Source organism: Gadus morhua, chromosome 4 (genome assembly GCF_902167405.1).
Source record: "Gadus morhua chromosome 4, gadMor3.0, whole genome shotgun sequence".
In the NCBI taxonomy this organism is placed as follows: domain Eukaryota; kingdom Metazoa; phylum Chordata; class Actinopteri; order Gadiformes; family Gadidae; genus Gadus; species Gadus morhua.
Genome location: NC_044051.1, coordinates 30,700,298 through 30,725,672, shown reverse-complemented (window position 1 = coordinate 30,725,672; position 25,375 = coordinate 30,700,298). Strand labels below are relative to the sequence as shown.

General features: G+C 42.5%; 3 protein-coding genes across 4 annotated transcripts in view; all 3 read right to left on the bottom strand.

Moving 5' to 3' along the window:
• The window catches only part of LOC115542492 (plakophilin-4), a 44,339-nt gene extending 38,144 nt beyond the window's left edge, over positions 1-6,195 (bottom strand). For both annotated transcript variants that reach the window (XM_030354768.1, XM_030354769.1), the window contains exons 1-2: positions 5,758-6,195; positions 5,093-5,264 (exon numbers count right to left, since the gene is read on the bottom strand). In XM_030354768.1, coding sequence (XP_030210628.1) covers positions 5,093-5,209 — 117 coding nt within the window. In that variant the 5' untranslated portion in view covers positions 5,210-5,264; positions 5,758-6,195. The remainder of the gene's footprint in view (positions 1-5,092; positions 5,265-5,757) is intronic.
• Positions 6,196-6,771: 576 nt separating this feature from the next.
• c4h7orf57 (chromosome 4 C7orf57 homolog) lies at positions 6,772-17,628 on the bottom strand. Its single transcript, XM_030353960.1, has 8 exons — positions 17,447-17,628; positions 16,732-16,779; positions 15,588-15,761; positions 14,701-14,782; positions 13,060-13,189; positions 11,168-11,238; positions 9,668-9,771; positions 6,772-9,371 (listed from the first exon to the last, which is right to left on the bottom strand). Exons 1-8 carry the CDS (start codon positions 17,622-17,624, stop codon positions 9,313-9,315), a joined length of 846 nt encoding a protein of 281 aa, XP_030209820.1. The 5' UTR covers positions 17,625-17,628; the 3' UTR covers positions 6,772-9,312.
• A 1,029-nt stretch (positions 17,629-18,657) lies between these two features.
• fhl2b (four and a half LIM domains 2b) lies at positions 18,658-24,438 on the bottom strand. Its single transcript, XM_030353959.1, has 6 exons — positions 24,067-24,438; positions 22,585-22,755; positions 21,200-21,374; positions 20,312-20,481; positions 19,571-19,757; positions 18,658-18,835 (listed from the first exon to the last, which is right to left on the bottom strand). Exons 2-6 carry the CDS (start codon positions 22,738-22,740, stop codon positions 18,684-18,686), a joined length of 840 nt encoding a protein of 279 aa, XP_030209819.1. The 5' UTR covers positions 22,741-22,755; positions 24,067-24,438; the 3' UTR covers positions 18,658-18,683.
• Positions 24,439-25,375: the final 937 nt, after the last annotated feature.

Below are 25,375 nucleotides of genomic sequence, written 5' to 3'. Positions count from 1 at the left end.
AAATAATTGATGTTGTGTTAACAACAAAACCAGTGACTGGAACAGGGGAGAAAATGTCATGCAAAAACAAACACACGTTGCTCAGACTACCTGGCCGTGTGAGGCTCATCCCACAGAGTACGGCAATAACAATAGCAGTGGTGAGGGGTTTGATTCCCACTGGGGTGACCCGGTGTTGGCATTTTTATAGCAAATAGCTTGCATAGAGGGAAATTAAGTGAAGAAGCCAAAACACTTTGGAGTTGTCAAGCTTTGAAAGTTTAAACTTAAATTGTCACCCAAAATAAATCATCACCTGTTAATGTGTTACCTCGGGTGGGGGAGGGGCTATTTTATTGAAGAAAACTGTAATGACACATTCATGATGTTATTTGAAAAAATAAAATGTAAAGCAATTAGTTAGCCAATCATGCATTTACAGATCCCCACCTCCAGCAACACTGTACAAACAAACACGAACAGCCCCGTTGCCCAGATTTGAGCTCGTAAGCCATAATTTCAGCATAAATCTAAAAGTCTGATTTGTGAGACTCATCAATACATAATAACAGATGCACATTTCCTATCTGCTAGTGCTGACTTTGAGAAAGTGAGCCACCATTCGCTCACACATGGAATTTTTAGACAGTTTATTCTGCTATGCAGAATAAGAATGGATGTCATGCATCCATACTTATAATTATATCTCAATTCAATTCTGTCTTATCTAATTCAAACAAGATATTCAAATGAATGTCATGACTGACCTTGCACTGGCCCGACACTTTTGAGATAATCTACTAGAACTGGGCTTTTTTGAACACGGTAAAAATTTAACAATTCCATTCATTATGCATACTGCAAACTGCAATTAGTTGGGAACCTTTCTGTTAATTTTTCTATTTCATGAGGCCTTTGCCAACGGGCGCAGACCAGAAATCTTTTTGCATGGGAGTGGAGACAGACCTTATCTGCAGGGAAAATTAAACATCAGCTCGCGAGATTTGTCTGGATCCCAGACTACATTGCAAGAAAAGTGAACATGTTTGCAGACTAACTCTGATACTTGGGGGGAGCAGTGTAACCCTACCAGAGAGTGCTAATATGCTTCTTCAGAAAAGATTCAAAAGAAGGAGTAAAAATATACAAATCGCCATTGGAGAAGAAGGTTGCTGCTCCCTCATGACAATCCTGATCAGACGATGTATCGTAGTCCATCTGCACAACCATAATGTGAGGAGGACTGGCCCAACGCCCCACCAACGGCTGCACCGCAGGGGTCTTCTCACTAGTCAAGGTGTCACCAGTCAAGGTATCAACCTTCAGGATTTAGGAGTCATTTGATCCAATGGCGGGATGTTGATTTGAGTGTCCGACATTTGAGCATGCTATATATCATATGTGAGTCGGCTGAGGGTCGATTTAGCTCGGGAGGTAGAGCGGATTAACCTGTAACCGGAAGTTTGATGGTTTGATCCCTGGCTCCTGTGTCGAGGTGTCTCTGAGCAAAACACTTAACCCTAACTGCTCCTGACGAGCTGGCTGTCGCCTTGCTTGGTTGACTCCGTTGTCGGTTCATGAACATTCTTAAGTCGCTTTGGATAAAATAATCTGCTGACTACAATAGTCGATGTAAACATGTATGCAAATAAAACCTCTATGACCATGTGCAGGAAACAAGGCTGCATTGTAAGTGTCATGCAGACTTTCATTGTGTGCTTAAAGCTGACCTCTTGCATTATTTACATAAAAGTCCTCCCTCTCAGCACACGTTGTTCTTGTTACGGGACACGACATGACATTAGTCCATGGCACAGGCAGTGCTGTAGCTCACTGTGGGCCAGGGTCCGGGGTCCTTCTCGTTGTCTGGACGACATGTGCTGCCGGGATGAGACAGCGTTGTGCAGCAGTCCCCGGCCCCGCGTCTGGAACCAGCTTGGTGCCGGTCCACCCCCGTCACAAAGCCTTCCTCTCTTCTGCCCTGGACTGATGCTCACCACAATGACTTTTCTCTCTCTCTCTCTCTCTCTCTCTCTCTCTCTCTCTCTCTCTCTCTCTCTCTCTCTCTCTCTCTCTCTCTCTCTCTCTCTCTCTCTCTCTCTCTCTCTCTCTCTCTCTCTCTCTCTCTCTCTCTCTCTCTCTCTCTCTCTCTCTCTCTCTCTCTCTCTCTCTCTCTCTCTCTCGTCATGCTGGCGATGTAGAGACATTTGTGCCGAGGGACTGCTTGTCTGTGTGTGTGTTTGTGAATCTGTGAGGTAATCGGGCTATGTTCTGTCGACAAACTGTTATTTTTTCCTGCTTCTCAGACTTGTGCTCTTACCTACCGTTTGCAACTGAGGTATTCTCTATAAAAAAACCTTGACAGAATAATGTTATCGTCGAAAACGTGCAGGTGCACACACACACACGCACACGAACACACGCATGTCACTTCTAATCAATAACATGCTAGGCAGATTTTAACCATTGATGCTTTCCACATCATATCTATAATCAATTCTGAAGGGGATGGGCGTGACAGAGCAACCGTAGCCCGTGGATTTCTTCAGCACTCCCATCGTTGTGCAGCAGTAATGCAAACATGCACCGCACAGAAAGAGTGGTTTCAAATGGCACACATCACTCATCCATAAAGGAATGAGCTGTTGTTTATCCCTGTGATAAATGCCCCGTTTCTTGCATAAGAATGTGTGGATGATCTACTCATGAATTATCTCCATAAAGGGTGACATTGAACCACATATTTTATACAGCTCTGGATGTTCTGTTTTCATGAGTAAATGTATGTGCTACATGGTTATGCAGGTCTGACATTTACCTTTTGAATCGTCTTTTTTCACCTGCTAGAGTACAGAAATCTACCAGCCAAGCAGCTTAGCCAACTCAGATTTCTTTTTACCTGCCAAATGGTAAAATCTATCAGCCATTGTGTGGTGGTGGGTGTTCATTTGATGTCATGTTTCAGCACTACTCTATGTAGAAGGCAGGCTCCATGCACCTCTCAATATATTCAAGCAATTAGCATATACCCATTGGAGTCCCTGTATACAACTGTGGGCAACTGGGAAGTAAAACAACCACAGTGAATTTATGCTAGGCTACTAAGAGACAACCCTGTTAAACCACAGTTTACAAACAGTGTATTTGGAGATGAACAGCAAAACTAAAAAGTACTAAAACCAGCCTTCTCATAATAAACAGGGAGTAGCATCTGTTTCTTCCTGTTGTGTTTCAAACTCCCGTTCACATCTCATGACGTGCAGCTGGAAGACAGGAGGCCAGTGCGACGTCAATGCCGTCGACTTTTGTCCCAAAACAGCCTTAAAAAACAAAAGTGAGCCACCATCTGCCTTTGATCAACAGACTCTGTCCTTAGGACTAACGTGACTCATCCAACTGACATTAAACAAGCCAACTGACACGTTGTGCTAAAGAAAAATTTAAAAGCGCATCAGGGCAGCCTTCTAGAGCTGGCTTGAGATCAAACGCTCGTCCTATAGCATAGGGAATTTTTTTTCTGCTTATCAAGGACAATCGTAACGACCGTTTAAAGATAGATAATTATCGCAATACACAAGCAGCGAAGTAGGAGGGTGAATTATTGTTAATTTTTTTCTTTTGAGCTGTTTTTGTATTGTAATTCTCTCCCCTCATCCAGGATTTGGTCAGTAGTCACTAGTCAGTAGTCATAAAAACATGCTCGACCCTTCGTTGGCCCCTGAAGTAAAGGTAATATTCTCAGCAGCAGGAGCCACAGATAGAAAGAACTACGGGTCATACAAAATACATACTTAACTTCTGGGAAAAAGCATTTAACAGATCTACAATAAATTAATATCTGTGCAAAGTAATCTATATTTTCCATATTTTTTTCTACAATAATTCACTGATAACAAAGATGAATCAAAGGAATATCAGTTCAACAATGTGCTACGAATTCACAACAAATGCATTCACAACAAATATATGCAATGGCAAAAAGCCTAAAGGACAACACTTTTCCATAGGGCACTCAACTTTCAGAAAATAACAGAATAGAGGTAACATCTTCACAGCAAAAAAGCTCCTTGTAGAGATGCAGAAAACGCTTTTAACAAGATACATGTGACTGGAGGATTTATTTTTTTCAAAGGCTTTCCAAACTCAAAGTAACGTATCAATTGTTATCCTCCATGATTCACAATCGAAAAACAGCTTCCAAAGATGTGTTTACATCAGTGCAATCTGTGGATGGGCTCAGCTATTAAAATGTCAGCGATTTACCCAGGTTTTATGCCATCATTTGCCAATTGCCACATCACCTTTCTAAGCGCATAGCGGACTGGAGTAGATCCTGATTCTCGATGCTAGGGGCTGAATTGAGAATCCGTTTTGAATCTAAGCGTGACCCAAAGAATCTAAATTGGAGCCAATCATGAGATACCGAAAGTTTCACACACCTAAGCAGATATATGACTATACCCGGACCCCCCCACACTGACACAACACACACACTCTCTTTTATACCTAAACACGTGAGGGTGAGTCCGTGGTCCTTTTTTTTTATGCTCAAATTAAATCACCCTCCTTGCTCCAATGCCTACTGTGAGCCAGTCGAATCCATCGCTGCCAAATAACCTACATATCAAATTATGGAAAAACAGTTTATTACACCTATGCTACTGCCTCTGAATGAGTTATGGCTGTCCTGAGTGTAGCCAACATGTTACAGCTTAATATCAATGCACATCATTATTCTAGGACAATAAAGACACACCGACACACCAACACACACACACACACACACACACACACACACACACACACACACACACACACACACACACACACACACACACACACACACACACACACACACACACTGAGGGCAGAACATGGCCGCTGGCCAAGTGTAATTAAGAACAGAAGGAAGATTGTCCCATATAGAATGACTTGATAAAGAAATATAGAGAAAGCCGCTTTACTGCACACTACACAAACACAAAGACATAAAGCGGCAATTCAAGAGTGCATACTGATCCAGAACTTGAGAGCCAATGAGAGATAAAAAGGTGTGTGAAAGGCAAATAGATAGAATAACAAGCAGCATCCAGGAGTTTGCTGATCCTCTTACCTGCTCCTTGACAGAAGCAAGGAGGTTGGTGGTGGTGGTGTCGTGTTGCAGGCTATGACCGCTGGGCCCATCTCTGGCCGCCAGTGGCCCTTTCCCCTCCACACAGCCATCCTCCATCTCTGCCGCTTCGCTAGTCCACAGCTGGCGGGTTGTCAGGGCGCCCCTTTTGACCCTGTTAGAGAGCCGCACAGAGCCGATCACTCGCTGGCCATGGGGCTGTGAAGATGCACGGTGCCGCTCAATGACACGAGCGTTGCAGAGGGCTCGCGCTGTCTATTCCCGCGGAGACTCGCATCACGCCAGAGCGGGAGTGAGTGGATAACGTGAGACGTCTATTTAGCTGAATTCATAAGGAGAAAACGACCGATCTATACTCGGCATGCGTGTGCTCGCAGCCCATACACTTGTGCTGTCGATGACGCGCATCCATTACGCGCGTCCCGCATCCATCACGCGCGTCCCGCCTTTTGCCCGAGCGGGCGGTTACGAAGCTAACCGAGCGCGAGGTCAACCTTAAAGAGTCTCACCGTTTTAAAGAGCGAACTTTCGGACGCCGCGTGTACGATTAACGTCTCAAACGCGACGGGGGTTGACACGCGGGGGAGGAGAGGTATGGAGGAAACGCCTACTGCTAGCTAAACGCTAGGACTGATAACACAACTTACCAGCCAGATGTTGCCGTTGCGAGCAGGCCACAGCTGGCGATGTCCGGTGAGGCGTAAACGTTCACGCTCGGCTACATTTCAGTCCGACAGGACAACGCTACTTCTTCGTAAGTACGTGTGACGCATGAAGGTCCACGTTTTTTTTTTTTTGTGCAATGTGTATTTATTCGGCGCGGATTTAAACCGGCGTGGATTCAAACCGTCAGACACGCACGGGACGGCGGTACCCGCCCACTGGTGGTGATTGGGGCGTGACGTCACCATGCGGCGATGGATCGTGTTCCTGATATCGCTGATCAGTCGTGGATGGACGGGCCTTGGTGTGGACCCTGCATATTTACGTACCAAGGCCAACACTGGTGCTAATGTAGAAGGTTTACTGGTCAGGCTGTAGTCCATCGAGCTGTGTGTGTGTGTGTGTGTGTGTGTGTGTGTGTGTGTGTGTGTGTGTGTGTGTGTGTGTGTGTGTGTGTGTGTGTGTGTGTGTGTGTGTGTGTGTGTGTGTGTGTGTGTGTGTGTGTGTGTGTGTGTAAAAATACATTAAAATGTCTGACTAAATTAGGAAAAGGCCTATTTGCAATAAAAATGGATATTGTTTGCAAGATATACAATTACTACATGCATGCAATGCACCGTAACATACAGGGGTATACAAAGAACTGGTAGGCCTAATACTAATTTGTTAGAGTCAAATTTAAAGACACCACTGAAACCAGGTGGCATTGTGGCCATGAGTTATCTCTACAACCAGGAAAACGCCCACAATCCACCTGGCGCGACGATTTATATATCTTCGCTAGAGCCCCTTTGTGGTGACAAATAGAAACTACAACCTTCAAAACAAATGAGTAATGGTAATATACCACACGCCTTTCCATATTAACAGAGGACATTTAAGTTATGGCTACACTATACACAATTAATTAATATTCTTATAATCAGAACACCACATACTCCATATCCCACCATCGGACATGTGAGCCCGACTGCCATGGAAACAAGAAACCCAACCAGTACATGCACATGCCCATTTATTTCAGTGACAATTTACTCAAAGTGAACTCATCAAGAAACACATGGTCATATTCATCACTTCATGTTTTAAGTTGATCTCTCCGAACCGTAGTCGAAGGGTCGCTTGTTACTCAAGTTATTCTTCATCTCACATTTAGTGTGTTATACAACGAAATAGTAGGCTAATGACATGAAAATGGCACCATAAAAAGAACCAGTTCAAGGAATGCAATAACGATTATTTGCTAAATCACTACGAATGCCCAGTTCAGTTAGGCAACAATATGGTTAATTTTTGTTCCACAGTAAGAAGTTACATTTAGCAGATTTAATGCTTCACACGTTGATGTTCATTTAATTTGTTTGCGAGGAGAACTTTGTTGCACAATTCCAATTATTTGTTTTCAACAGAAGTGAGGCGTGCTGGACGAATTTCAATCAACAGTTCTGACTACTATAGTTCAATACATGTCCACAATACACAAGTTGTATGAAAGGATTCCTTCCTTATTAAAAAATAAATAAATAAAAACGAAAATATCCTAAAATAGGCCTAAATGAAATACGAATCATGTATAAAATAATGAACACTTGGTGTGGCAAAGTGACACAAGTTAAAAGGAATCTCACTCTGAATGAATGAATGTCATGTAAACAGTGCACGTGCATTAGAGCGGCACCGTCATCAGAGTGCACAAATCGATCAGCTCACGTCTACCATAACGACTACAATGTGGTAACACTGGACAAGCAGCTAAAATCTGCATATTGGCATCCTTATGACGGATATTAAACAATGCCTGACTGGAAACACAGGAAAAGTCCACCAAAAATTAGTTTCTGCTTGTAATACTGTAGTGAAAGTATGCCATCGGAATTAAAAATTCTATTTAATTTCAGTCGCTCTCTGCTGAGGAGGAGGTTGAAATAACAACAAGGGTAAGAACAAGACATGAATAAATAAATAAAACAACCCTATATCGTTTAACTTCAAATAAACCCTCTAGTGCCACGGACGCACCAAGACCAAAAGATGAATTCTGGTGGAATCCCTCGACAACAGATCAAACCGCTAGAGCAGCCAGTATATGCGTGGGTCGTGTGCAATAAGTGCGATATGCACGGATTCCACCCCACAGTGGAGAGGTTGCTGCCGTGGCAAAAGATGATGCAGCTCCAAGCGGCCCGGAGAAAAGCCTCACGCACCACCGCCAGGGAGCACACAGCCCAGGTCAGAACACAAACACCATGTTTCACACCACAGCACTTTGTGAGCACAAAAACAATGTGACTGATGGCACTCAATGGCCGCCATGATGGAAGGGAGGTTCTTCGAATCAAAAGATAACGGAAGAAAGCTACCGCCAATACAGCTGTTTTGGGGGGGCTGAAAATATGAGTTTGAGTAATGATGCAGTAGCTTTGTGAGTTCAGCCCCACACCCATGACACGCTCAGAGAGTGCAGCGCTGCAATGCCTCCCCTAGGGGACGGTAACTGTGACGCTCCGAGATCCACGCATAAAAGGAAGATATATCCGTTCATTTTGTGTCTAGGGGCCTAATGGGGACAACCATTTATCACCGTCTGGCTGTCAAGTGTTACGTTTATGAATTAATAACCAATAAAACAAGTTATAACTAAGTTAAAACTGCAGATATAATATCCGTTTGAAACGTGAATTATTAGCGCCAAGCAATGCAGGAGAATATAACTTTGGGTGACATGAACACACAGGTTCGCCCCCAGCTGGGCTGGGCTCAGCCTGGATCTCTGAGCTCTTTCGGAGCATGTCATGGACTTAGGGCCAGCGCCAGGGAATTTAGTGTGTACTAGGGCTGGGTAAAATATCGATTCATCAATGCACTGCAATTTATTTGTTCTCGATTCAATTTCGATTTTTGTTGGAAATAGATTTTTTCCATAAAAAGAAAAGAAGCATACTCAGTCATTGTAATCTAGTAGCGAGTATGCCTAAATGTACATGCCCTTTAACATTTTTCCATGTTATGATTATTGCTTTTATGCTGCAAGTTTAGTTTAGCTCAGGACCAATACTATACAATGGTTTATTCCCTTTTTGCTAGTTAAAGCAAAATGAAATGGTTAATTCTAAATAATATTTAGGTATTTTTGTCATCTGCACGTATTATTGAATCGATATCGAATTGGATCAATATCAAATCGAAATTGAATCGAATGAAGACCTAAAGAATCAAATTGAATTGAAAGGTACCTGGCAATACCCAGCCCTAGTGTGTACAGATTCACACCTTGGGCCTTCAGAATGAGAACATTAATTTCCTTCCCCTGGTTTTTCTGCGAATTTGCCATTGCCTTTCACATGGAGAACATCAATAGAATAAATATCATAAGTCAACGGATAGAAATCATAACAAAATAAATAGTGAGGACAGTACCGTTGTCACCAGCACTAAATCTAACAGTCGGTGAATGTACATTATATGGGCTGTGAATCCCGGGAGGAATGGGACGGACTATGTGCGCGTCAGGGAGGGGGGGAGGTGGGAGGTTCTCCGCCCTACTCCAGCTCGTCCACGTCCTCCGTCGCTATGGTGCTTGTCTGTTCCGAGGTAACACCTGGTGGGAACGAGGAAAGAGTGGTTAACGGGTGAAGGGATCGAGCGCACGCACGCACGCGCGTGCGTAGGTAGGTCTGCTACTATTTTCAAGATTAGTTTTAGTTTTAGTTTTTGTTAGTTTTTGCGCGCGCGCGCGCACACACACACACACACACACACACACACACACACACAAACACACACAGTGTTGGCCTGGCATACTCTCATTCCTCTATGAGATTGACCATTTGGAAAACAAAAATCCCATAAAAGTAACTACCGTATACTTAATAAAAAAATGAAGATGAACCGTACTGGAGGCATCGTCATCGTTGGAGTTCTTCTTCTCCTCCTCCTCCACGTAGCCGAAGCTCAGCAGCTTGGACATGCTGACCGGGGGGGTCTTCTTGTCATAGCACCTAGAGAGGGGGAGAGGGGAGAGACACAGGGTTGGTCCACCACGGAGATGGTCTCTGAGCATTTCAGGGAGTTAAGGACCACCCCCCCGGTAGACTTCTGAAATACACTAAATCGCAGGTCGACCTGTTGTCGTGATGCTGCGGTTTCAACAGGGTACGATATGGTCACTGCGATGAATGGCTAGCCCGGTTACGTGAAAGCAAGCTTCGGATAGTTGTTGGACAAAAATTGTATATTCAGAATTCGTAAAGCGTGTCTTTCCCTGCCTGAATCGGAGCCAGCGAAGACAAATAAAATCACTCTTTTGCCGGCCTCTTCCGCAGGAAGCCTTTCTCCCTTCACTTTTACTTGTGGGAAACACTGATATGGCTATCTGTGTTTTTCATGTTTATTCAATTACCAACCCCTCATTATGAGTAGAGCTTTCAATTACTTCTGGCCTCATTGAAACGGAAATTATTCAAAGCCCACGGTTACCTCAATTAACTGTTGAGGTAATTTAGCGTCCTTGGAATATGGCATGTCTCGCGCCATTAGATATTTATATTATACCTATTTTAATGTTTGGAAGAACTGTAGCCTAATCTTTTACTTGCTTACATGCAAAATAATTAATTTTTAATTCATAAATAATGAAGGAACAAATATCGGAATGTTTGAATATTAGGGTTCAGCACTACTCCAATGTGTGGGTTGGTTCATTTATTGATGCCAGGAGTATCTCACTATCCACACTATCCTTGTAGTGGCTTCTTGAGCAGTCGTACAAACAAGCATAATCCCACAGCAAGTTGATCTTTAAATAAACAAATGGGAACAGTCCCCCGTTTTACAGATAGATAATATTTATAGAAACAAGACACATTGGTCCTCTTCGCCGCCTTGTGAAACGAGTCAGAACAAAAAGGGGGCCATCTTTTTTTACGAGTGTAGCTGTTAAAACATCTAGTATATCCGAGTGGGATTTACAGCGAGGGTCTGTTCGAGTTAGGCTACACGATATTTGACTTTGGGTCGCCAAACTCAGAGAGAGAACACGCATTATGTACTCCCTCAAACGACCTTATGTAAAAACGACGTCATCTGTCCAATATTGTAGCAGTCAATTACAACGAAAAGGGTCTTATTAGTGTCTATGGTCCTTGCCTCTGGAACAAACTGCCGGAGGAGCTGAGGACATCACAATCTATGAACACCTTTAAAATAAACCTTAATACACACCTATTTAATTCATCTTTCTCGTCATAATCCCTTCTATTTGTTTATTCTCATTGTATTGTTAAGCACCTTGTATTGCAATTTTGTACGAAAGGCGATATATGAATAATTTGATTTGATATTGTGGTTAATGGGCTTAACCACCTTGGAGGCATGGAGCAGTATTAGGAAACTTACGTTCTCTTGTACTTGTGGGCCTCGGATATGACCAGTCCCTCTAGGTCACAGGCCGGGCTCTCTGGAGACCCCTGTGGGCCAAACAGATGAACTACAGTTGACTAGGGTTCTGCGGCAATAGTATTGATTCAAGAGGATGTAGTGTAGTATGGCAGGGAGCCAGTGTTGCATGAATATCTCCATGGACAGCCGTCTACCTGTCTGGGATGAGGGATGGCGTTGTGCACGAGGCATAATATGGTTGGATTAGGATTGTTTTTTTAAATCACCAAATGCCCGGCAATAGCCCAACCAACATCAAAATATTGTAACAAAAATATGATATATTATGTAAAAGAAATAAGATATGTAATCAAGCATCACTTTAATGGACACATCTGTAAGCAAAGATTGAGGGCTGGTCACCCAAATCCAAACGAGTATATTTGATCATAAATAGAAAGGTGATTTTGTCATCCATGAAGGATTGTTAAAGAGAAAAGAGTATTTACCTCAATAAAATGCTGCACAAAAATGAGATATATTAGCGCTGAGATTCTTCCAGGATTGACAAGGCGTTGGGTTAATATGGTAGCAGTTTCATTGAATTCCATCAGATCTAACGACCGGGCAAGCTGAGTTTTATTCAGCCATCAATATTCAACGCCCTTTTAAAAGGCAAATGCAAGAAGCGATGCCGCAAATTAGCAGCATCGAAAAAGGCATTCCAAATGCGTTTGAACAACCAAGAAGGAGACAAAAAGGTAAGCATTTAATTTCACACCTTCAATAGAGTGTCGAAGATGTCACTCCCAACACAAATTATGTGCCTTCTGCTTTTATGTAACAAGGCACTTGGTCATTGTGTGATATTTTCGCTAGCTTAGTCCATTACTCACTCCCTGGTACATAAAAAATGTTGAAGAGGGACACTTTTCTTTTTCCTGCAATGATGCCTCTGTGAAAAAAGGATCTATTGAGCCAGCCGTGTATATGCTGACCGGGATAATAAGGATTTGTGATTGGACAGGCTTATAGTTAGCCCCGTTTGTCCATAAAGTGTGAGGTCACTCTTAATTGTAGATATCCCACCTTAATAACATCCAGTTATGGATATCTGTGTATAATATGCGTGTGTCTAAAGACAGACTGATTTTTTTTTGCCATGACTTGGACTATGCACACTTGATGCCAACAACACAAACCTAAATTCAATCAAATGACGGATTTGGGTGACCAGGAAGTCTACCAAAACAAAACCTGCATATCAAAAACCCATTATACAAGGACCAGTTACCAGTATAACAACAAGTGTATGAACAGTATAATAACAATTGTATGAACATCACATGCACATTTTTCATGGGTATCAAATCAATGACAAAAATGACACAAAAAAGCAGTTGGAACCAAATTGCACTGAAGATGAGGTGGGTGATTAACTTAAAACGAGATGCTGAGACATGAATGGATATTGAAGCTGTACCGGAGAGAGGTTTTTGAAATGAACACCGCTTGCCGGCTCTTCATGTCCAACAAAATACAGTGTTTATGTTGCACCCACAGGGTATGCTTTAATGTAATAAGTGTGGTTTCTTTTACGATTTAAGAGTAGTATTTTTGCATTATAAATGCCGAATTTGGATTCTTTGTATATTTTCGGGATGTTTTGTTGTTGTTTTCGTCATTAATAAGGGTTTAGCCTCATGGTCATTATCTTATTAGTCAACTGTACGAGTATTGAAGCAAAAAAAATGATGGAGACTAACTGATAAAATAATTATATGCAAAAAAAAAAAAAAAAGAATTGCATGAAAATATTTAAAATAAAATGCTGAAAGAATAGCAAAGTAATGCCAGCGTACGGAGAAGATGGGATGGGGGTGTTTAACTACCAATACAGGTCCATTCACCTTATCTTTACTGGGGGAAACGCACTCGTCCTCTTTGTCCCAGGACTGTGCGCTATCCGTGCCAAACGGCGCAGCCAGGGGCTGCCGCAGCGCCCTGGTCAGGCCGTCCGGGGACGTGGCTTTGCTGCCGCTGCAAGATAAACAAAACACCGACAACCCATGGGCACCTGCAGCTGACGGATGTGCTGCTCTTGAGAGCCTGGGAGCCGGGCGACAAGGGGCCGGCGGGCAACACAACAAACGGGTTTCTCTGGAGAGGAGCGACGCTATCTCCCTCGCTTTAAGGGGAATGGGTGTTTGGGGGAGTTCCGTGTGTTCAGACTGTTTCGTTCGATGAGGCTAGATATTTGCACTGTTATTTTTAAAACACTGTAGTCCAAGAAAAGAAATGCCAACATTTAAGGTATTGCTTCACCGAGTGAAGTGATCACATTTTCTAAGTGTTTAATTAGTGAAAGGATTGAAATTAAGGCCAGCCACCGATGTCAGTGTACTTTAATGCTTCTTATCGTTTCTCATTCCTTTAACGCCATTAAAGAGATATTTAAATGCCCAAAGACGACAGTCGGCATAAAGATATTTGAACAAATGTGGCTGCAGCCATGTAAAAGTTTCCTCTCAACCATTCCCATTTTCCAGAAACATTTACAACACTGCGGTCTAGTGGCCATTGGACCGGTTGATTAAACCAAGTTGCTATCAAAAGTGTTTTCAACCTACGCAAAAGTGGATGGCATCAGCACCATTGGGTTACCCAGGGACTAGGGATGTCCGATATTGGCTTTTTTGCCGATATCCGATATGCGATATTGTCCAACTCTAAATTTTCGATTCCGATATCAGCCGATACCGATGTCGATATTTGGGTTATTTTTCCTCAAACCTAATTTAGGTAACATTACATATCTCCTGTTGTGGAATTAACACAACATGCTTAATGTTATTGTGATGCCCCACTGGATGCATTCTTGAATGCAACAAGGCTTTCCAAATGTTAACATTGTCTGTGCAAAATAAGAAAAATACTGCAACTTAATTTAAGGGAAAAGTGCCACGTTTATTTTCTTTTATTTATTTATTTATTTATTTTTTAAATCCGATACCGATAGACAGATATTACATTTTTATGCTAATATCGGGCCGATAATATCGGTGGGCCGATAATATCGGACATCTCTACCAGGGACAGATCGCTAGAGTAAGGCCCATGGCGGTCTCATCCAAGCAGCGGCCGTTTCAGCGACACAATCTTGTGTCGGCTTTGTCTGGTTTACACCAGATTATACTCCTTGAGCGTATCATGCTAATAGGACACTCTAAAGCCTGGCCCAAGCCTCTTAAAAGCAAAGGAGATTTATCTCTACGTCAGTATCTTTTTTTCATAAGCCTAATACATCACAAACCTGTTGGTCACTAACAAGATGCGGGTCGTGGATTGCTATTATATATAAATATATATATATAAATATATCTATATGGATATATAATGCACTAAAAAATACACGTTTTGTAAACGAATTCAAGAAGGAGGGAGGGGTGTATATATATTTCCCATACAGGATGTTTTACAGTTTTGCTTGATGCTTATCGCTATATGTGCCAGTGTGTGTGTACGTGTGTCCGTGTGTCTGGCGCTTGTACCTCTTGGACGAGATGAAAAAATCAGGGGGGTTGTAGGCCGCCTTGGGCTTGTCATCCGTATCCACGTCGTGACTCAGCAAGCCTGCCATGGAGATCCCCAAAGAGGTCAAAATCATGGTTATTGATGTGCCCCCATAGATGTAGATTTGCCACCCCCGTTTAAGTGAGAAAGCGACAGGGAGAAATCCAGATAATTATTCTTCAAGTGGGCCTACTTGAATGACGCCACCGAGGCTACTACTGTATTTTTGGTATACTTTGTTAAAAATAGCTTGCACACTCTAAACAAAATGACCCAGTTATCTCCCTTACAGATAAGCCAACACATTTATACTGGTGTAAGACCCAGCAGCCCTATGTTGTAGCAGGGGCGAGACAGACACAGATGCAGAGCCTGAAAACCAAAAACTGCAAGGGGCGGAGTTACCCCTCGTTTCCTGTGTCACTACAGACATATTGTACCAAAGAGAAGCTCATTGGCTTGAGTGGTGAAGAGCCAAGTGTATTTCTACAGTGCCCCCTCTCAACATGAATGATTTGAACTACCCGAGTTTATACTCGCCGTAAGCCAAGTACGGGCTTAAAGTTCGCCGCTTCCAGCAACATGATTGGTCGAAACAATTACAAAGAAGGAGAAAATAGAATAGAACGTTCCCCCAGATTCAAGCCATCGGCACCCCTATGGCTGGACAACACCCCATACCACCTACACCATGGGCCGGTTCTATCACTCGCATCTTATGAGCATGCACAACATGTAAAGGTTTTTCCGCTGCTTTGTACTACAAATCCTGCCAAGTTGATCCGTCTTCCCTTTAACAGTTAACCTTAGGTCTGATTTGTGAGACCAGGGCCATGCCAAACCTTCCCCCCCCGCTCCTCCTCACCTTTCTGGCCGCCTGCCTTTGCAAGCTTCACATACTCTGAGTCGGTGGCGAATATGCCCACCCTCCGGCCGGTGCTCCTCTCCGTTGGGGTGGACTCAGTCGCACTCTGGGAGAGGCCAGGGATCTGGGACGTGGGCCCGGCGTTCCCATTGGTTGGAGCCGCCACTTTGATGCCTGCGATGAATGCATTTTTTAGGGTGACCAGGCTTTTTATCCATGACACCCCATGACACATTATTATAAGGTTTTATCATTATGATAATATTTTGAGGATTTACAATTAAACTGTACAAAAACGATGTCAATGTATACATTGTAAAATATCTCAATGTATACATTGAAAACTGTTTATTTTAGCACTTAGGCTTGGTTTTTCCAACGGGGCTCGCCAACAACCTCTACCAAACCCGGAAGATGATTTCTGCTGGTATTTATTATTCATTTTTGAAGCAGGTCAAAGCAATGCAACAGGAACTTGTATCCACTTGAGTTGTTTCAACCCGACATACCGAGCCACAACCAATAGCGATGGTTGTGTTAAAGTCTGTCAGACTATTATTGGATTGTTAAACTATTTTTTTTGCTTCAATTAAGGTAAATAAATGTTTATTTTTGCTTTCAGCCCTTCTTTCAACATGTCCAACAATATCCAATCAATGTCTATATCCTAATAATAAAAGTAATAAAAAAATAACAAAAAAACTGGACTTGACAATAACAATCTACCAAAATAATTCCTAGCTGTAGCCCTTATGGAAACATAGCTTTTGCTTCTTTGGCCAAGCAGCCCAGTCTGTCAGGCCTGATGAGTTGGGACAGAACACTGGCTGGCATCAGTGCTGCCGCAGGAGGAGTGATCCGGACGACATAGAAGGACTCTAGAAGACCGCAGCACAGGTTCTGCTGCTTAAGCAACTTTATAAATAAATCAAACGGGCGTGCAGTCAGCCATCAGGTCAAGAGGATGCCTTGAGCAACTTTTAGAAGACGCTTGTCGTTTGTGTGCTCTTGAGTTAGGGAAAACACCATCGACAGAAGCTAGGTGTTTGCAAGGTAAATTTTAATTTGCGAGTTTGCAACCAAAGAAGCAATAATTGTTGCAATGGGAAATGTGGCTCTCATGCATGTAGTGATCCATACTCACCACCAGGCTTGGTCCTCCGATAGTTGGGAACAGCAGTGCTCATTTCAGCTGGCGATCAGAAGTAAAAGATAAAGCTAAGCGTTATCATAGTAAAATATTAATAAACATTGAAGTCTTCCCCCGTGTGCTTCCCCCGTGTACATAATTAGATTCATACAATGCAATGCAATTAAAGTAAATTCAAAGTCACGTTAAAAGCATGACTGCTACATTGTCTAAAAGGAAACACAAAGGTTAATACATCATTTAGAAATCGATTTCCAATCAGCTGAAATAACGCATCATGATTTTTGTTTTGCATCTCTTAAGCAGTGGGAGGGATGCGGCGTTCAGATTATGAAACCCATCGATGGCTCCTTGAGGAGACCATTCCGTTTTAACCCATTCAGGTGAGGAAGGACGGCGCCGCCCAGTACAGACCAGTACATACGACCAGTAGCGTTATGGGGGATTGAGTGCCAGAAGCGTTCTCTGCAATATCATACGAACGAATGACTAATACGCCGCCCATAACCTCGACATAATCAACATTGATTTCGCCGACATAGCGGTGTGCAGCGATACAAAGCGCTGCTACATGTAGCCACCGGCTTACCATCACCGCTAGCTTCATACCGCTAACCTTTCCGAAACACGGAACAAAGCACTCATATTATACTATATTCTAAAACATATATTAAAACTTTTAATGATTTAAACGAGGCAGCCATCTTACCGAGATTAGAGCTCTTCCTGTGTTTTAATATAAAGAACTGATTCAATGAATGGGATGGGTGGTGACAGCTCCGGAGCGTTCCCTTGTTCTCTGCTTGATGGTCTTCCGGTGGCGGATTGAACCCACTTCCGGCGGCGGAGTGCATCGGGTTCATGCAGGATGAGAAGCTGACATCCATCCCATAATTTTTCCTTCTAGTACTCCTGCTTTGGTGTTTGAAAGCATTATACTAAGACTTGATAGTTTTATGGTTATCATTTTTGCAAGGGATGAGATTATTTAAGGTGGATTTTTTTTTTTATTGTCAGAAAATGTGGTCTTCAACAATACAGTTTTATGAAGATTCATACAAAAAATCATTTCTATTTCATTTTATTTTCTCTATCGTTCACAAGATGAAAGGCCGTACATTAAACACAATGTCATTTAGATACAAACAGTTACTGAATGTTGACATTTCTGTCCGGACAAATAAATAAATGAATATTTTTGACAACGAATAGGGGACCTGTTACCAGGGCGGCCTCTGACCAATTTGGTGCCCTCGGCAGGATTTTCAATGTTAATCCTTGAATCTCAGCCTGGGGGCATACTGTAGGAGTGAGTCTGCTTTGGGGGGAGGGGGGGGACACAAAGGGTTACGTTTTGAGCACCAAACAATTAATGTTTGATGCTCATAAATATTCTGGCGAATATTTATGCACCAATTTGTGCCTTTTTTGCATCAATTATTGCAGAATGTCTTTTTCTTTATTGTACAAACAACAACCAAAACTATATTGAAGAAACAAGTGACATTGAATTATAAACACAATGTGAATAAAGTATTGCACCAAATATGATTTAAGCGCAACCATTGTAGTCAATTGTCAATAATAGAATTACAATAGTATTAGAAAAACGTAGTAAAATAGTATTAGTAAAAAGTATTAATCCATAGGCGCACCAATGGATCTGATGTATGGTCCTCAGATGTATTGATGGACGGCACCCCAAGCAATTTGCCTGAACCGCCTACGCCATGAGCCAGGCCTGCTACTCACCTCTCATGAGCATGCACAAAATGTAAATAAGGTTAGTTTAAAACATAAACGGTTGATATAATGTAATTTATATAAAATAATCATACTGAGATCAGGATCATGAACGTTGCATCGGCCGCCGCCGCCGCTGTCTCCCGGGCGGTCTCCCGGGTGGTCTCCTCACCCACCCCCCCCCCCCCCCCCACCCACCCTCTTCACACCTCTTTGCCGCAGTCGGGGCAGAGGACATCGTCGCGGGAGGTCAGGAAGCCACGGCCGATCAGGGACACGCTGCACTTCTTACAGTTAAAGCAGTCGTTGTGCCACTGGCGCTCCTCAAACAGGATGTACTTGGAGCCGCCCAGACCTGAGGAGCAGAGCAGCAGAGGGCAACGGGGTCACGATGAGCCTCACTGATCAAATAACCCTTAATGTGGTGGCGCTGTGGTTCTTAACGCTGCATGGGTGAGTGGAGCTGGATCCCCTCTAATGGGACCGCCCCACAGTGCTAGGAACTGTTTGAAATCATGGAGCTGCACTTTAGATTAAGGCGCCCTCCTAACGTAATATAGACAGACAGACACAGACACAGACAGCTGACAGACAGAGAGAGAGAGAGAAATATCCCTCAATTAATACAAATGTATGTAAATTGTAAAGTGTATAGTGTTTCAACTGTATGCTTTTGTATTTACAGTATAGTATAATATAGTATGTTAATTTAGGATTCTAGTATGACAGTATTAGTATATCATAGAATAATTGCATGTCATATTTGAAGGTTCATCTTGTATTTAGCCTCAAAAAGGCCTATTTGACTTAGGAAGATAGTGATTATTGAATGTAAAAAGCACTCTGATTGGCTTAGGATATAGCCAATGAGGCACAGTGAATCAGCAGTGGGTTAGAGTAGAGAGTAGAGTTAGGTTAGATATCATAATTTGGCCAAAATGTGACTTAGGCAATTATGCTTTGAAGCTAACGATATCGATTTGAATTTGATAACAGCAATGACCAATAGACCTCTATCAATCCCGGTTAGCAACTGCACTTCAGCATAATAACACACACACACACACACACACACACGGGAGGGCCTCACCGCTGATAGGGGTGGTGCAGTAAGCACACTTCTTAGCAAAGAGGTTGCAGAAGCAGTTCAGGCAGTAGGCAAAATCGTCACGCGAGGTGAAGCGTTGGCCAGATAGTTGTTGCTTGCAGGAGATGCAGACAAAGCACTCCTTGTGCCAGGGCTGGTCCCGGTAATTGACCCCTCCGGTGGTGATTGGCTGTAAGCGAGAGCAAGTAAAGGTTGAAGCATTTGCGTAATCAAGGGGCGTGGCCGAGGTAACTCACAGGCGTCTACGCACACTCTAATCAGACGCTCCCTGCAAATATTTCCAAACAATTCCACTCCAACCAGTTATATTCAAGTAAATTTGATATTGCAACTTGATTATTTATATCTCCATTGATTTGAATCTAGTCAGTGTTTATTCTCAGATGTTCACGTTACCTTTAATGTAATTCCCATTCAGGACATCCAACATGTTCCAGTTTACAAAATCAAATTTCCTTCTATCTAATTAAATGTGACGTGCAGCCTATGCTTTAAATCTCTAGAAATTGATAACATGTGACGGGGAAAATGGATGGGAAGCATATAAACCTTCAAGGCTTCTAATAATGGCTGGTCCAACGACTGAACAAAATTATTTTGAACATGTTAACAGAGCTGGAAATAGAACAATCCAAGGACTGGGAAATGCGAAAAAAAATCATCTCATGATAGTGAACAAGTGCATGTCATTATGGTATTATGGTGGTTATTCAAAATGGCTACCTTCTTGCAGTGGACGCAGGGAAGAGCAAACTGCTTCTCATAGCAGGGCAGGCAGTAGTTGCTGTCCTCCTTGTTCACAAAGCTACAGGTTCCCATTGGCTGTTTGCAGTGCTGACATGTGAAGCAGTTCTCATGCCAACTGTTGCCTTTGTGCTCCATCTTTTTGGTGCCTAAATAAGAGGGAGAGAAGAGACATCGCTTAACCATGAGGATGTGAGACAGATATAGAACGGCACTTAACTTAACTATTACTATTATGTTTACATTGACAGCTACGCTTTTATCCTAACCTGCTTTCAGGCATGGTGAGGCATCTTGTTCAAGGATGACTAAGGGTAGAGGGCAGATATTGGGGGATCGAACCCTGTACCTTTCCTTCTACACTTTACTACATTATCCTCCTAAAAGTGCAACGGATGGGATGTACAGTAATATAAGCCATCAACTGTGCTATATTGTGCTATACCATGTTGTACACTGTTGTGGTATTGTTGTTTTCGATGAAGAGTTGTGTTCTGAGGATTTTTAGCTGCAGCACAAGCAAGATTCCAAAGCAATTTCCCCGCGGAACAATCAAATATATTGAATAATGAAGATGAATTGAAAGATTCCGGCCCTGATTAGGACTGAAGCACGACCGATGGCGAGAAAACAATGCAGTTTAAGAACTGGTTCAACCGGAAAGAACATCACACACACACACACACACACACACACACACACACACACACACACACACACACACACACACACACACACACACACACACACACACACACACACACACACACACACACACACACACACACACACACACACACACACACACACACACACACACACACACACACACACACACACACACACACACACACACACACCCCCAACCTGGCATGATGGTTTTGAGGCAGCCGAAGCATTTGGCAGAGTACTGGTTGGAGTAACACTCCACACACATGATTACGTTGTCCTTGGTAGCAAAGGGCCTCTCCACCAGCGAGCGCATGCACGTGGTGCACTGGAAGCAGTCTGAGTGCCAATGGCGGTCCTTGTACGACAGATCCTGCCGGGGAGAGGAATGAGAGGCATTTAAACATCTAAGCAGCAGTAAGAAAAACTCTTCAATGACCTAGAATGTTTAGGAACTGTCGGCAGTTGTAGAGACCCCTCCCTCTCTTCCCCCTCCTTCGCCAAGTTTCTCCAGCATTGACAAGTGTTGGATTTTAAGCACCTGTGATTAACCGGAAAGATGGATTTCTGAACCAATCAGGGAAGAGATGCCCTGATTGGTCTGAAACTAGCCGGGAGTGGTCATAAATCTTGATAGGCTCATGTAGAGGAAGGTGCATTGAACTCAAAACGCATATTCTCACAGCGTATTTCACTCGCTAATAATTCGCAATCCAAATATAACGTTTTTCACATACCATAATTTAGTTTCCCTGGTAAGGCTCTTATGCACCGGAAACTTTGTTCACTCCTCCAGTAAATAGGACGGACCTTAGCTACGACTTGGCAACGGGAGGTATTCTAGTCCGCTGAGCTATAAGCCAGAGAGCTAACATTATGGATTGTACATATTTATAATTCGAAATTCGTCCCAGTCTTTATACCACAGATACTCTAGGGCAGTGTTTCCAAAACTTTTATTCTGGGGACCCATTTTTTTTAAATTACAAACCATCGCGACCCAATTTAATATAGGCCTAATCCATAAAATCGTGAGAAGAACAAATTTGTGCATAAATGAACATTCCTGAATTTTTTTTACTGCCAATTCCCCATCCCATTATATATGAACTTAAACCAGCCAACTTAAACCAGCCAAAAGATAAATCACAACTTTGTTCAATGCACTTAGGCCCTAAATGAGACCAAATCAATACATTTAGGCAGTGTTCACAACTCCTTCTTTTGGCTATCTCATTGTTGTTATTTCCTCTCACAATGTACATTAGCCTTTCAACTAGATTCAATGTTATAAGTAAAATTATCAGAACAATACAAACATTCAGTACTATCAAAAACATGCTTCTTGTTATAAAATATTGAAATGGTAATGTGTAAAACAAATAAAAAAAATCATGTCAGTACTTCTAACTCAGTGGCTGTAAGTGGGTTATGATAAGGATTTCAGGTAATTTTCCAAAAATGTCCAAAAAAGAGAATTCCATACCCAACCATTAAGTGGAATACGTGTTATGTTCCTCGCTTTCGACAAGAAACTACTGCACCAATTCAGCAATTCAACAATTCAGTCACAATAAAAGTACCTTGCTGGTGCAGCTAATGCATTTCTCGCACCCTTCGCAGATGTTGGAGAAGGATTTCTCGTAGCAGGTGAGGCAGTAAGGGTTATCCTGCTGCAGGATGTACTTCCCCCCGTACAAAGACTCTTTACACTCCTTGCAGTCGTAAGTCGCCACCATTTTGGACAACTTGTCCTGGGGAAATAATTGTACGGTTTTATTCCAGTGATAGTAGTTGTTTGATATGTATTATCATATGATTCATTATTTCAAAGTAAAACAGAATTTGTGTGTTTTAGTCCAGTGTTAATACGTTGCATCATTGATTTGATACATCACAATTTAAACAGATTTTTAAGTGCTCACAATTACATCATGGATCACATTACTCTCAGTACGGCGAAGTTACCACTTATGGCACATTGCAATGAGGATCAAAGCGTCTTTTGCAATATTGTTGTCCAAAACGTGTGTGTGTGTGTGTGTGTGTGTGTGTGTGTGTGTGTGTGTGTGTGTGTGTGTGTGTGTGTGTGTGTGTGTGTGTGTGTGTGTGTGTGTGTCTGTGTGTGTGTGTGTGTGTGTGTGTGTGTGTGTGTGTGTGTGTAGTAATGCAATTAAAAGGCTGTAGTACTACAAAACATACTGAGACATCATTATAAATTTGAGCTAGAAGTTTGTCTAAAAAGTACATAAAACGTAATATGGGCATATGCCTTTTTTTTGTAACAATTCAGTGTTTATGTGCGAGTAAGCCAGACCTCTCTATTCTTTTTCTAAGTTAGAAGATTCAATTTGGCCTTGAATCTTCAATGTCATTATCAAGGAACATCTTGATATATCGTCGAAGGGTTCAGTAGATGTTTCTTCTGGCAACTTCTGGCATTCGTAAAAGTATCCATCCAAAGTCATAAGGTAGGATCAACATTTGCCAAGAGGTAAGAAGTTTTAATAGCAAAACTTAGCTTTGAAAGATATATATTTTTTCGAACTAAAGATATAGTTTTAAGTTTCAAACAAATTGTTTAAAAATGAAAGGGCATAGATAAAAATGAACCTAAATCATCTAGAAAATAAATGTAGTATGCAGGTATTTCAAGTATTCTAAATTAACTACCCTTTGAACCCTTTATTTGCTGACCGAATCTCTGTCAGAACTACTATTTTGAACTATCAAATTGTCAAAGAGAAAAAAAGACTTGGATACAAGATACATATTTGGTGCAGACACATAAACTGATCCATTTCAACGGAAGAGCCCAAGCAGGGTGGGTTATATGAACATATCAGCATATAGCATCATGATGTCTCATTAATATACACAACACCCAATCAAAATGAAGAAATGTTTCACAACTTTCCTACTCAACATGGCACGACGCACTCTAAATGGTGCCTCAACACATGAACTAAAAGTGTGTTTAGTAGGCCACTATGAAGGGGGTTAAGGGTCAGGCTGAAGCAGGAAAAGCAATGATGAGACAGCTGAGGAGCAGGAGGGGTTGTTACCTGGACAGAGGCTAGAAGAGGCTGTGAAGGCTAGAAGAGGCTGTGTTTGGACGGCTTCGGTGGCTTCCTGGTCCTCAAGAGATGGTCGTCTTGGGGGTCTTTCTGGTTCTTGGGTATCTTTCTGGTTCTTGGGTGTCTCTCTGGTTCTTGGGTGGCTCCCTGGTCCTCAAGAGGTGGTCCTGCAGAACCTAAGGCGTGTTAAGCTGTGTGCGAGCAGGGCTCAACCCAACCATTATGAACCCTGCTGAGAGAGGGGGAAGGGCCAGTGGCTCGCTGATGGGAAGGACTATTCACGTTTTTCCGAGTCACGCACACTTAATAAACATAGAAATGTGGATATTGAAACATAGACACGGACGGCACACACCACTACCTCGAAACGCTGCGTCAATGAAACTTATTTTTGTTTTTAGATTCCCCACTGCAGACAGGCCTGACATAATTGATGAATTACCTTAACCGTATTCTCCAACATGGAACATGCCACAAACACACAGGCACATTGATCCTTTTAGAGCCAGTGACTTTAACCTCATTCCTGAACGATAACTTGATGGATGCAGACATTCAGTAAGCTAATTAACTGAGACCTATGTACTGTCTGCTTGGGGCAGGAATTCTCTAGTTCTTCTTCTATTGAATCAGAGAGAGTGAGAATATACTAAAGAACCAGGGACCTGGGAGGGAGACGTGGCTCTGACTGGCTCCACAGTGAGTGTACAGTATATGTGCCAGCTCCCTGGGGTACGGGCTGCTATCCTGGCTGAGACAATCCGTACCCTGCTTATAATAAGCATCCAAATGAAGCTGTGTGTCTGGCCGCCTGGCTGTCCATCTGTCTTTCAATCTATCTAAAGGTCTGTTTCTTCTCTCTGTCTGTCGGTATGTTGATCTATTTACAGTATCTATCTATCAATCTATATATTCACCATATATCTGTCTGTCTGTATGTATGTATCTCTCTGTGTCTGTTTTTCCTCTATCTATCTATCAATGAATTGATATAGTACTATCCATCCATCTATCTATCTATCTATCTATCTATCTATCTATCTATCTATCTATCTATCTATCTATCTATCTATCTATCTATCTATCTATCTATCTATCTCTCTCTCTCTCTCTCTCTCTCTCTCTCTCTCTCTCTCTCTCTCTCTCTCTCTCTCTCTCTCTCTCTCTCTCTCTCTCTCTCTCTCTCTCTCTCTCTCTCTCTCTCTCTCTCTCTCTCTCTCTCTCTCTCTCTCTCTCTCTCTCTCTCTCTCTCTCTCTCTCTCCTTCTCTCCCCCCTCCTTCTCTCCCCCCCTATCTA

What these genes read in the sequence shown, in the direction of transcription:
- fhl2b (XM_030353959.1), bottom strand. Translation starts at nt 22,740, where the DNA reads ATGGTGGCGACTTACGACTGCAAGGAGTGTAAAGAGTCTTTGTACGGG. An exon ending in GCATTAGCTGCACCAGCAAG is followed by an intron (nt 21,375 to 22,584) that starts GTACTTTTATTG and finishes TCTCCCCGGCAG; the next exon opens with GATCTGTCGTACAAGGACCG. An exon ending in CCTCAAAACCATCATGCCAG is followed by an intron (nt 20,482 to 21,199) that starts GTTGGGGGTGTG and finishes CCTCTTATTTAG; the next exon opens with GCACCAAAAAGATGGAGCAC.
- c4h7orf57 (XM_030353960.1), bottom strand. Translation starts at nt 17,624, where the DNA reads ATGGATGTCAGCTTCTCATCCTGCATGAACCCGATGCACTCCGCCGCC. An exon ending in CAGGAAGAGCTCTAATCTCG is followed by an intron (nt 16,780 to 17,446) that starts GTAAGATGGCTG and finishes TCTGATCGCCAG; the next exon opens with CTGAAATGAGCACTGCTGTT. An exon ending in GCCCACAAGTACAAGAGAAC is followed by an intron (nt 9,772 to 11,167) that starts GTAAGTTTCCTA and finishes CCCCCTCTCTAG; the next exon opens with GTGCTATGACAAGAAGACCC.